The following is a 12,654-nucleotide window of genomic DNA, read 5'->3' on the forward strand; positions in this document are numbered from 1 at the left end:
GGTCCCGCAGGATTCTGAACCACGTACTTTCTCTTCAACCCTCTCACTCTCGCTGGGTGGTCTCGTGGCCTCCCAGGACTTTAATCACCTTTCTATGCGGGAGATCGGAAAATCTCAATCGCCAGCCATGAGCCAGCGGCCACCCCACCGGCCCTCCAACACTGCCACATCAGAACCCAGCACCCTCCTCGTCTCACACCTGCTTCTCCTACTGGTCCCCAGCTCAGCGCCGGCCGGGACCCAGTCGTCCTTAACTTCTCCCTCATCTGCCACACCCAGCCCAGGCAGTAGTGACAGCAGCTCATTTACTGGGTATCTACCACGTGCCAGTACCGACTAACGACCTTACGTACTCAGCACAACACCCCACGAGGTAAACAGGATTACCCCTATTTCTATACATGAGACACTGACACCTCATCAATCTCTCTAAGCCTCCATTTCTCCTGCGATTACCCTCGTCCAGACCAGTCAGCTCACTTCACTACAGAGACCAGCACTAGGCCACCTGCTCTGAGGGCCACACCTGTCTTCCACAGGTCCCGCAGAGGCTCCAGCTCGGGGCAGGCGCTCGGCACCACTCTCGGCCTCCATCTCACCCACTCGGCCAGCGTCGGGGCCGTTCCCCTCCCCCGCCCCCCATGTCCCCTGGTTTCTAGCTCACTGCTAACTGAACGCTTGAATTTCAAAAGCGCCACAAACTTAGTATGTCCCAACCCAAGATTTACTTCTACCTCTTCGCTTCATCCACCCCCTACCAAAAACCGCCCTTAATTAATCCCCTCCATCTCAGCATTCACGGGGCTAACCTCCCCTCAATTGTTTTTTTCCTTTGAAAACTAGACCCCAAGCCATGACCACGGCTTCACAGTCCTACCTCCAAAATCAATTTCCAAAAGTACTACGTGGGTTGCGTTATCACCTCTGGCCTTTTCGCTTCCGCCATCACCGCGGCCGTGACAACCACGTCTCGGCTGTGGTCGTATTTTCCAACCATCCTTCCCCACCCATCCAGCCCAGCCTGGCGCGGATGTCACGGCGCGAGTCACACGCACTGCCAGTTCCCCGGGGCCCACCACTACCTCAGGGAAAACCCCAGGCCAGTCTTCGTCGCCGTGCCCCCCAGCCTAGCCTAGGGCTTGGCAAGGAGCAGAGCGCAGGCACCGTGGCTGAGTGAGCGAACGATCAAACGCAGGTGATGACCCACCCGGCGGGTCTGAGGACGCGCTGAGCAAAGAGCCAGAAGCACGTTCCACGTCTCCCAGGGAAACGTCCCAGCGAACGTCCAGCAGGTCACTTACCGGCCTCGGACGTGAGCAGGCGGCGCGGCAGACCCACCTCGAAGGGCCGGGGCAGTGGCTGGAGCAGGGCACCAGGCCGGGGCTGGGTTCGGGCCCTGAAATAAGCCCGCTTCGGGCCGCACGGACCTATCACAAGGGGCCATAGCGACACAGGAGTTCTAAGGTTCGCCATGATTAGGAGGCTCCAAGCGACCGGAAGCGGATGGGAGGAACTTCCGGGTCACGCTCCCTTTCTGCATTCTGGGAAATGTAGTTTGGGTGGGAGCGAGGACGTGGGTGTTCCTGTCCTGCCCTATTCTGAAGAGCTAAGGTTAAGGCTTATAACCTTTCCGCATAGATGCCTTTTTTCCATCGTTCTTAATAATCAACATCCACTTCCTGCCCAAGCCTTTTCTCCTATCGCCAGGTTTAAATCCTTATAAACTTTCCCAAAACCAATTTCTGATTGTGAGCTTTGACGACCACCCACCAATTTTATATACCTCATCCTCTCATAACTTAATTCCTCCCTTCATGTGCCTTTTCACAATTTTTGATTATTTTTATCACTTATCTGCTTATGTTCCTCACCCAATGGAGAAAATGACTCTACACATTTTACTATAGTATTGTAATAGCCTGGTACCTCTGAGTGCACAGCAAACATTTGTTGGACGATTAAGTGCTTCTGTTATGTTCTTTCCGGTGGCCCAGCTCTTGGTCTTCCCCAGACTGTAGGTTGGTTCCTGTGAAGCACTTACCAAGGTGTGGCAGAAGAAGGTTGTTAACAATTGAATTAGCTAGACAGATTCACCTGCTAACCTGGCCCGCCCCCATGCCAATTAAGAGCTCATTTCCTATGTGGGTAGGGAAGGGGGAAGCCCTAGGCTCAGCACTGAGCCAGGCCTGAACAGAGCCCTGTGCTCCCCAACTCTTCCTACACTCCTGCGTGACAGGAGTGGGATGCATGCAGCTGTCTCCCAGCCTGTGCCTTTTCTCTGAGAGCGGATGATCTGCTCCCCTTCCATAGCCCCTGCAGAGAGCGAGCTGTCAATGGCTATGTTTTTCCAATAAACAACCCCTCCCTGACACAGCTGATTGGGTAGACACTTAATACAACCCGCATGGACCCGCTATAGTAGTATCCTGTGGCTGTTGTAACAATCACCACAAATTGCATGGCGTCACAGAAACGGAGCAGGCACTTAGCTCAGCAGTGTCGACTCCCCATCCCATCTCAGAGCACCTCGGTTCACTTCCCAGCTCCAGCTCCCCGTCGATGCAGACCCCGGAGCAGCATCACGGCTCAAGTAATTGCATTTCTGCCACCCGCATGGGCGACCTGGAGAGCATTCTCAGTCTCGACTTTGGCCCTTGTCCAGATCTAGTCATTGCAGGCATTTGGGAAATGACCCAGCTAATAGGGGAGCGTTCGTTCTCCCTCTCAAATAAATTAAGAAAAAAGAGAGGCTGGCACTGTGACATATGAGTAAAGCCACCGCCTGCAGTGCCAGCATCCCACATGGGTGCCGGTTCGAGTCCTGGCTGCTTCTCTTCTGATCCAGCTCTCTGCTATGAAAGCAGTAGAAGATGGCCCAAGTCCTTGGGCCCCTGCACCCACGTGGGAGACCCGGAAGAACTTCTGGCTCCTGGCTTCGGATCAGCTCAGCTCTGGCTGTTGCGGCCATCTGGGGAGTAAGGCAGCAGATGGAAGAGCTTTCTCTCTGTCTCCCCCTAACTCCACCTCTCAAATAAATAAATCTTAAGGAAAAAAAATAATAACAGAAACTTCTTCTCTGAGGATTTTCCATGTCAGAGATCTGAAATCAGTTTCTCTGCCGAAATCAAAGGATCAGCAGAGCCTTGCTCCCTTTAGAGTTTCTCAGGGGACAGCCTGTCTCTTGTCACTTCCCACCTCTGCGACCACAAGCGCTTCTTGGCCCACAGCCTCACCCAGCAGCCCACGTTCCTTGGCTTCTCCTCTCTGTGCCCAATCTCCCTTCCCTGCCTCTTTAAGGTCACAAGTGATTGCATTCAACGACCAACTCCTGAGACCTGTAATTTAATTACACCTGCAAAGACTCTGTTTCTTGATAAGGTAGATAAGGTAACAGTTCACAGCTTCCAGGGATTAGAAGGTAATTACCTGGGCTCACTTGGTTAATCCTCCACCTGCGGCACATCCCATATGGGCGCGGGTTCTGTCCAGGTTGCTCCTCTTCCAATCCAGCTCTCTGCTGTGGCCCAGGAGGGCAGTGGAGGATGGCCCAAGTGCTTGGGCCCTGCACCCGCATGGGAGACCAGGAGGAAGCACCTGGCTCCTGGCTTTGGATCGGCGCAGCGCTGGCTGTACAGGCTATTTGGGGAGTGAACCAACAGAAGGAAGACCTTTCTCTCTGTTTCTCTTTCACTGTCTATAATTCTACCTATCAAATAAAAAAATTTTTTAAAAAAAGAAGGTAATTACCTTTGGGGAAGCGGGGAGAGAGATGGGCATTTTTCAGCCTACTCTAGCTGAGCAGGCACCAAACATTTTCTCTCAGCAATTCAAACTATACACACACACACACACACATATATGAATTTCCACAAAATTTGCACCAAAATACTTATCTTCAGTTCCATTTACCCATGGCCTTTATGAAGGACCCTCTTGGATGAAAGTGGCAGCTTTAAGTTAACAAGTTTAGTGAGAGTTTGGGCTAAAGCAGCCCTTTTATATTTTATATTTTTATATTTTTGTTTTTATTTTTTTGGCAATGTGCTCACTGATGGGAGAGCAGGAAAAGCCAGTTCGTAAGAAAAGCAGGAAAGGGGCCAGTGCTGTGGCGTGATGGGCTGAGCCTCTACCTGTGGCACCAGAATCCCATACGGCTGCCAGTTTGAGTCCCGGCTGCTCCTCTTCCCATCCGGCTCTTTGCTGATGCAGTGGAAGAGGGCCCAAGTGCACCCAGGTGGGAGACCTGGAAGAAGCTCCTGGCACCTGGGGTCGGATCAGCCCAGCGTGGGCAGTTGGGGCCATCTGGGGAGTGAACCAGTGGATGGAAGATCTTTCTCTCTGTCTGTAACTCTACCTCTAAACAAATAAATAAATCTTTAAAAAAAAAAAAGAAGGCAGGAAAATGGAGCAGATCTTCAGAAGCTGAGATGGGCACCTCAGTAGGGAGCGAAGTGGAGGAAGACGACATCCTGGCCGGAGAACCTCCCGTTTGCCTCGCACTAACCTGCACTCAGCTGCAGTGAGTTCTGCCGACAGGCAGTAACCACCCCTCTGGGCTCAGCCTGGAGCAGAGCCCCCACCTCCCAGAGCCTTGGTCCTCACTGCAAAATTGGTAAAATGACAGTGAGTACCTTGCAGACCTTGAAGGAAAAGCAGTTTGCAGTGGAAAGCAGTGGGAAATGGCCCAAGTGTTTGGGGCCCTGAACCCACGTAGGAGACCTGGCTGAAGCTCCTGATTCCTGGCTCTTGGCTCCTCGCTCCGGCCTGGCCCATCCATGGCCATTGAGCCATCTGGGGAGTGAACCAGCTGGTGAAAGATCTCTGTGTCCCTGTCTCTGTCTCTGTCTCTCTCTCTAACACTTTCAAAATAAATGCATATTTTAAAAACTATCATAAATGATTTCTCAGTTACCCAACTGACAGTGGCTTAACAGGGTTAGGATCTTGTCTGAGCTTGTAAAATTCAAGATGGTGTTATAGAAGGAGGAGGATGTCGATTCTTGTCCCACAGTGCAGAAGGATTTCCACGTGGACAATGATAGGGAGCAAAGCAGTTTTATTGTAAGCAGGGCGTCTCCGGATGTCGCAGTGAGGAGGGAGCGAGTTGCCCAAGGAGCTTGCAAGTGAGGCTCGTATCACACAAAGTGGAGCGAAAAAAGACCGTCTTGCTTTCTGATTGGCTAGTTTAAAGGAAATTAAAGACCCTCTTGCTCTTTGATTGGCTAGTTTAAAGGACTGAAATTGTGTCCAATTGGCAGGGCAGAAAGGGTCATGGAAGCTTACACTTGGATTGGTCTGTGAAGGAAGGGATAACAACCAGCCAAGAAGCAGGAATAGAAAGTATTGTCCCACCAGCAAGCGACAGGTCTCTGCTCATCCCCAGCGCCAGAGGCACAGCTCCGGGCTTATCTCTGATAGAGACCCGGTTCTTCACACACCCTCCTGATGAAGCCAAGTGCTGTCAAAGGCAGCCCCAGGAATGAGCGGGCGTCTTCTTCCCCTAACTTGCAGGCACCTTCCTGAACCGAACCGCCTATTAGCCCATCTGACTCCGCCCGCCCAGTGGGGGTGTGACCTAGAAGTCAGGGAGAGGGATAAAGAGAGAATGGGGTCCCAAGGGAGAACATGACGGGCCAGACAACCCAAGAACCCCTGCTGTTTCCAGCAACACCCTTGACCCTTTAGTACAGGGCCTGCAGCCTTCCCTCAGGGCCCCGTTGGCCCATTTTTTGTCTTCACCAGAGGTTTTTCCTCCTGTCTCTGTTCTGAATCCCCCCCGCCACACACACACACACCTGTTCTGACAGACACACATTCCATTGTCAAGGCCTCTTTATGTATGGAAAAGGGGCCTGTAGCAAGGGAAAGAATAGAGACTCCAGGACAGCATTGTGGCATAACAGGTAAAGACACCGTCTGCATTGCCGGCATCCCCTATGGGCACTACTCCATGTCTTGGCTGCTCCACTCCTGATGCAGCTCCCTGCCAATGGTCTGGGAAAGCAGCAGAGATGGCCCAAGTGTGGGAGACCCAGATGAAATTCCTGGCTCCTGGCTCCTGGCCCAGGCCTGGCCACTGCAGCCATCTGGGGAGTGGGGAGCGTGCCAGTGGATGGAAAGTCTCTCTCTGTCTCTCCTTCTCTCTCTCTGACTCTACCTTTCAAATAAATAAATAAATCTTTACAACAAGAAAGAGTAAAGACTCCAGGAGAAATACTATTTGTTGTATTGTTTACTTAGTGTAGAGTTCATCTTATGAGTATAAAGTAAACTGAAAATAGATCTTTGTAAAAATTAAGAGTGGGACTAGGAGAGGGAGGAGGAAGAAGGGTGGGCGTGTGGGCGGGAGGGAGGGTAGGGAGGGAAGTATCGCTATGTTCATTATTCTGTATATATGAAACACATTGAACTTGTATACCTGAAGTAAAATTGCAAAACAAAAAAGAGAAGGGACAGTGGTGATGGAGATCCCAGGGAAACGCCAGGGGATGAAATCCTGAGCGGAGACATTGGCAGTCGATGAGAAAGGGCTTTGGTACAGGAGGCAGGCAGCTGAAGACGGCGTGAGTGAGATGAGTTTGAGGATACAGGTGGAATTGAGGGTCCTTCCTGCCTCGCTGCCTCTCTTTTCCTGAGGGACAGGAAGCAATGTCATTGGCTGAGGAGCTGCCGGGATGCGCTGGGCGCTACTGGCACGAGTATGTGCTGAGACAGACTTGCAGCCCGCCCGTGTGGCATGGCGGCCAGCGCTGCCGGAGAGGAGCTGGCAGCTGGTAGCCAGCAGGCTCTTCTGATCATTCCAGAGGAAGAGGGAAAACAGGAAGGCAGGCCTCGGAGCCTGTGCAAGGCCGTGTGTGAGCAGGAAAGCCTTGAACAATGATGGGGGTGCTGGAGGAAGTGACCCAGCGCAGCCCCTTGCCTCTCTCTCGAGCGCTGCCTGCCCATTAGCCCCCGCGGCCATCATGGCGAATGGCAGGGCAGGTGCCCGATACGGGGGAAGCAGTCAGGGGGTTAGGTAGGAGTAGGCGACTTGGAATTTCTACCAGCTCTGCATTGTAATTCTACCCCCTTACCTGCCAGTCTTGTACACCTGCTCTCCCATGATACACGTGTGTCTCATTCGGGACCAGGAAGGTGGATACGCCATGATGGCCATGTGGAAGCAAAGCCCCACAAGCAGGTGCCATGAGCCCCCCAGAAAGTCTCAAGCACTCTAAACTGTAGCCAGTCCATATATTCAGTTAGGGCACCATTCCCCGTCTCAGGAAAGAGACTGATGACGAGGGAGGGGCCCTTGGTTCATCCTGGGCTTCAGAACTCTGCTCACATGCCCTCCTCCGGCTTCCTCCTCTCTCTGGCCCACTCACGACTGATACCTCCCCAAGTGGGGTGCTCCCCTTTAAATAAACCCTGCGCTCATTTGTACACTGTGTGGATGCTTCTGCTTTGAATCCTGATCTCTAAGGGGCCAAGGACCTGGGATACAGGTTAAGATGCAGAGGTCTGTCTCAGCGCCATGTTCCCATCTCTCTGCGCACAAGCCAAAGCGTCAGAGTTAAGGGTTTTGTCCAGGACCAGTCACTTATTCCATGCAGGGACAGGACCAAACTCTGGGACCCCTGGCAAGAGGTATGATGGGAGAGCTCGGGTTTGTATGTGTCCCATGGGGTGAAGGAAACCCTTGAGAATCGCGGGAATCCGCTGGTCAGTCTTGCGCGCCAGGATGTGACCCAAAGGAGAGCAAGAGGGAGTCGGCGCGCCACCAGGAGAGGGTGGGGGTGGATGAGTCAGTTCCTCCAGCCCTGGAGTTATCAGCTGATCTGTAGCCTCCGCGCGACACTGTTTCCTTTCTTCTGACAGCATCCACTAAAGCTCGAGTGTACCCCAAACCGAACGCTCAAACCACAAGGCAATCACCAGAGACCAAGGCTGTCCTGGCTGAGATGACTGACCCCTCTTAGCACAGGGACGTCAACATCAAAGGCACAGGGGCTGGCTCCTTCCTGCCACCCCCGGCTGCTCCCACAGCGACTCAGCCCCGGGCCAGCGCCCCATGTTCTGGCCGTCAGCGACGTCGTCTGTAATGGATGACACTTGGCTCCCTGCTCCACAGCGCCGGCTTGGTATGTGAGACGTTTTGTCTGAGGGACACGCTGGCCGGCGTTGAAAGTAATTTCCGTCGGCTCAGAACCGGGTGGTCTGTCAGGAGGTTATTTTTCAGTCCGATCTGGACTCGGACAGTCCTTGGGACTGAGCTCGCGTCTCCAAAGGTTAATAACCTGTCAGAGATTGCTTTCATGGGAAAACGGGGGCATCTGATCGGCCTGACTTGTGTGCCGTCCCCAGGTCAGGGTCCCGAGCATCATTTCCCTTTAGAATTAGGAGTGCCGTGTCCTGAAGGTCCCTGGGACCTGGGCTGGCAGGGGCGGGGGAGGGGAGGCGCTGGCTGTGAGAAGCAATGGTCACTGCTTGTGAGAAGCCAGAAGCAGAGGGGTGGCAGGTACATTCCCGGGGTGCCCTAAGTGTGTGCCTGCGTTTATGTGCACGCGCAGCTGTGTGTGTTTGGCTGTATATTTCAGTGTGTGTGTGTGTGTGAGTGTGTTCAGGGGAGATTTGAGCTCATGCATTTCTATATGTATATATATGGTGATTTTGTATGCATGTGTTCAAATGTGTGCCTGCATACTTGTATACAGTGGTTGAGTGCATGCATTGGTTTGTGTGGTCCTTTCCTGCGTGTCAGGTAGAGACATGCCTGTGCCCACACACATATGTTGGTCCAGGACTGGGGACAGTGTAGTGGGAGCGAAGGCTCTGGAATCAGAGAGACATGGGTTCAAGGTGTAGCCCCACGAAGTGTTAGCTGCATGGGTCTGTTACTCAGCATGTCTTGGTTCTCCCACTCTGAGATGGGATTGATGTGGATGAGGCATGGAGTCCAAGGAGCCAAGGACTGCCAACACCCACACTATGTGCACCACCCAAATCCCAACAGCTTCCACGCGGATGCAACGTGGCTCGGCTCACCCACTCTTCATCATGCCACTAAACCTCACCTTCCATCATGCTCCTGCTGCCCTGACACCTCCCTGGAGACCACCAAGTGTGCTGAAGCCCCTCCCCCAAATCCTGCCTCCTTTGCACCTACAGCACCCCCTGCCCTATAAAAGGCTGACCCCAGGGCAATTCTCTCCTGCTTGCACTCATGTCAATAAATTCTGCCTTTCTTCTCACCTCTGTCTACATCTCCTGGTTGTATCTTACATGCAGGAAGACAAGAACCTGGACAAAGTCTAGCCTAGGGTCTCTCTGAGGCCAGGTGGGGCTCTCAACCCCCACAGCAGGATGGTAATAGCTTCCACTAGGGCGGGGGTGGGGAGTCACAGGCACGAAGCACAGAACGCTGGGGCATATAGCGTCCACCAGCAGTAAACAGTGCACTGTTAGCATCATTATCATTGCTATTGTCTTCATCATCATGGCCGCGATCATCTTGCCTTTTCCTGCCATTTATTCTGCCTCCGATGGAAATGGTGCAGGGCTGCAGCTGTTTCAGATGGAAATGAACTGACTTGACCCAGCAGGCCAGAGGAGTGAGTGAGCACACCAAGTGCCCTCGCTGCCTGTGACTTGGGCTGCATCAGTAAGGCACCCATCCGAGGAGTGGTTCCAGTAGACATCCCAGCCCAGTGACTTCTTCCTGTGGCCGATTGTCCTGTAGAGGGGACAGTAATCAGATCCTTGTTGGCCACCTTCTGCACACCCAGGCCTGGGATACACAGAAGAAACTACACATATCCCGACCTATATGATTTCCCAATGAATTTGACTTCTTAAAAAAATACAAACACAGTTAAACAGATTCAAGCATAATGGGCATGCCATACACCGTCCATATTTAACGCATGTAATGTATTGAGTTCTGACATACGTTCTGACTTATAACCATAGCCACTGTCCAGGTAATAAATATAGCCAGCCCTCCAAAAGTTCCTTGTGTTGCCCCCCCTAAATCCTTCCCCCTTCTCCTCCCACGTTAACTCTTCCTGCCCAACCACTGCCTGCTTTCACTGTAGATAAGTTTGTGTTCTCTGAAGTTTCACGGGAGGGCATCACAAGTTTGTGTTCTTTTTTTGTCTCGCATCTCTCACCCAGCATAATTACTTTAAGATTCAGCCATGTTGTCCCGTGCGTCAGGAGTTTGCTCCTTCTTGTTGCTGGATTCCACCGTGGGGCACTGCCACACCTTGTCAGTCTTTCACCTGATGGTGGACTTTTGAGTTATCTCCAGGCTGTGGCTATTACAAATGAAGCTCCTCTGAACATTCGTGTGCAAATCTTTGGGTTTATGGCTTCATTTTTCATGGATAAATATCTAGGAGTTGAATCCATGGTAGGTAAACGTTTAACTTTTTAAGAAACTTTAAAACTTGTGAAGTGGTTGCACCATTTTATATCTCCACCAACACACACCAACAGTGCGTGGGAATTTTTGTTTTTTCAGTCTCTGTGCTTGATGTAATTGTTCTGTTTAGTTTTAGCCATTTTATTCGGGTGCTGTGGTATGTAATTGTGGTTTTCAATTTATATTGCCCTAACGACTAATGATGATGCATATATTTTATGTGCTAATTTGTCATTCATCTATATTTTCAGTGATTTTTCTATTCAAATCTTTTGCCTATTTAAAAAAATCAGTTGTTTCTTATTTACTGGTTTTCTGGAATTCTTATACATTCTGTATACAAGTTTTATTTTGAAAATACGTTTTCAAATATTTTCTTTTGGTTTGGTGGCTGCCTTTGTATTCTCTTAACAATATATTTTAAAGAAAAGAGTTTAATTTTTTTGAAGTCCAATTAATCAAAGTGTCCTTTTATAGCTTTTGCTTCGGTTAACCCAGAGTCACAAAAGTTTTTTTCCCCGTGTTTTCTTCTAGAAGGTTCATAGTTTTGCACTGTATATTTAAGCCTACTGTGCATTTTAGTTTTTTCTATGGTGTGAGCTAGGAATTGAAGTATATATGTATTTGCATATGTATACACCAATTGTTCCAGAATCATTTGTTGGAAAGGCTAGTCTTCCTGGGATCAATCATTTTTTGCCAAAAATCAGTTGTCCATGTATGCGTGGGCGTATTTCTGGAGTCCCTGTTTTTCCCACCAGTCTTTCTAATTTTTTATGACAATATTATACTGTTTTGATTACTATAGTTTTAGAATATGTTTTGGAATCAGGTAGTGTTACTCTTTCAATTCTGGTCTCTCTTTTTCTTTTTTCTTTTGGCTACGTTAAATCCTTTTTACTTCATTTAAATTTTAGAATCAAGTTTTCAATTTCTACAAAAATCCTCCTAGAGTTTTTATTGAGAGCATATAAAACCATGAATAAACGTGGAGAAATTGATATCCTAATACTATTGAGACTTCCAACCCATGAATAAGGCTTGTCTCTCCATTCATCTCAGACTTCTTTTTGTTTTTCTTGGCCATGTTTTTTAAGTTTCAATGTACAGATCACTTGTCAGATTTATCCCTATGCATGGCGTATTTTCAATGCTATTGTACACGTTATTCTTATTTTAAATGTACAATTGTTGACAGTGTGTAGAGATACAATGGTCTTTTGGAGGCTGATCTTGTATCTTGCAAACCTGTTCACCTCGTTCTTCAGTTCCAGCTCTTGTTTGATGTAGACAATCACACTGTCCGTGGATAGAGACACCTTCAGCCATTTTCTTCAGTCTAGAGGTGTTCACTTTTTCTCATTTTGTGGTGAGTGTGGGGCTGGTTACGTTGGCTAGAAGCCTCCGTGCAATGTTGAATCACAATGGTCCGAGCAGATATCTGTGTCTACCTCCTGATCTCGGAGGAAAGGCACTCCCTCTCTCACATTAAGTATGTTGGTAGATTTTTTCACAGAAGTTTTTTGTCAGGTTGCATAAATTCCCCTTTTTCCTGATAAAATGGAAGTTTTTTTTTTTTTTAATCAGTAACGGATGCTGAATTTTATTTTATTTAATTTTTCTTGATCGTTTGTTTCAGGCAAGTCTGGCACCTGTTGCTCTCTCTTCTTCTTCAATGGGGGCAGGAGGACAAGCACACCTAGATGGCACCATGAGGGAACAGCTAAGGATTATAAGACACGTGCTTTCGGGACCCAGGCTGTTTTTCTTCTGATTGAAAAACCATAGCTTTCCCCAAAGGCTCAAAAATGGAAGTTTTTTTTTAAATCAGTAATGGATGTTGAATTTTATCAAATGCTTTTATAACATTTAGTGAAACGATAATAGGGTTTTACTTTTATCAGTTGTTAACATGGCAAATTGAATCAATTGGTTTTTCTGTGCAAATCAACCATACATTCCTAGGATAAACACCACTTGCTAAGATTGTGCCAAACTTTTCCAATAAATTATTGGATTGATTGGAGCAATACGTTTTAGAATCTTTCCTCTCTATTCACGACACACAGTGACTGGCTACTCCTTGTTGTCAGTCAGGTATTGGCATCAAGGGAATGCTGACCTCGAATGATTTGGGAAGCCCTTCAACCCCTTCCACGCCCTGACAGGCTGTGTGAAGAATTTGGATTTGCTCCTTCCTTCAATATTTCCTTCAATTCACCAGTGAAGCCTTCTTGGTGTCAAGTTTT

General features: G+C 49.4%; 1 protein-coding gene and 1 long non-coding RNA gene across 4 annotated transcripts in view; one reads left to right on the top strand and one right to left on the bottom strand.

The window, feature by feature from the left end:
* The window catches only part of MRPS22 (mitochondrial ribosomal protein S22), a 28,143-nt gene extending 26,626 nt beyond the window's left edge, over positions 1 to 1,517 (bottom strand). Inside the window, exon 1 of one of the 3 annotated variants that reach the window (XR_011388390.1) lies at positions 1,302 to 1,513. Coding sequence is in view for 1 of the 3 variants with exons in the window: in XM_002716552.5 (XP_002716598.2) it covers positions 1,302 to 1,473 (172 nt within the window). In the remaining 2 variants the exon portion in view is untranslated. Of the gene's footprint in view, positions 1 to 1,082; positions 1,223 to 1,301 lie in introns of those variants that run through there. The other 2 variants (XM_002716552.5, XM_008266239.4) reach the window with 2 other exon arrangements.
* Positions 1,518 to 7,843: 6,326 nt separating this feature from the next.
* LOC127482796 (uncharacterized) lies at positions 7,844 to 12,435 on the top strand. Its single transcript, XR_007908649.2, has 2 exons — positions 7,844 to 8,123; positions 12,045 to 12,435. It is a non-coding gene; the product is annotated as an uncharacterized lncRNA (long non-coding RNA).
* The last annotated feature ends 219 nt before the right edge of the window (positions 12,436 to 12,654 follow it).

Source organism: Oryctolagus cuniculus, chromosome 4, assembly GCF_964237555.1.
Source record: "Oryctolagus cuniculus chromosome 4, mOryCun1.1, whole genome shotgun sequence".
NCBI lineage: Eukaryota > Metazoa > Chordata > Mammalia > Lagomorpha > Leporidae > Oryctolagus > Oryctolagus cuniculus.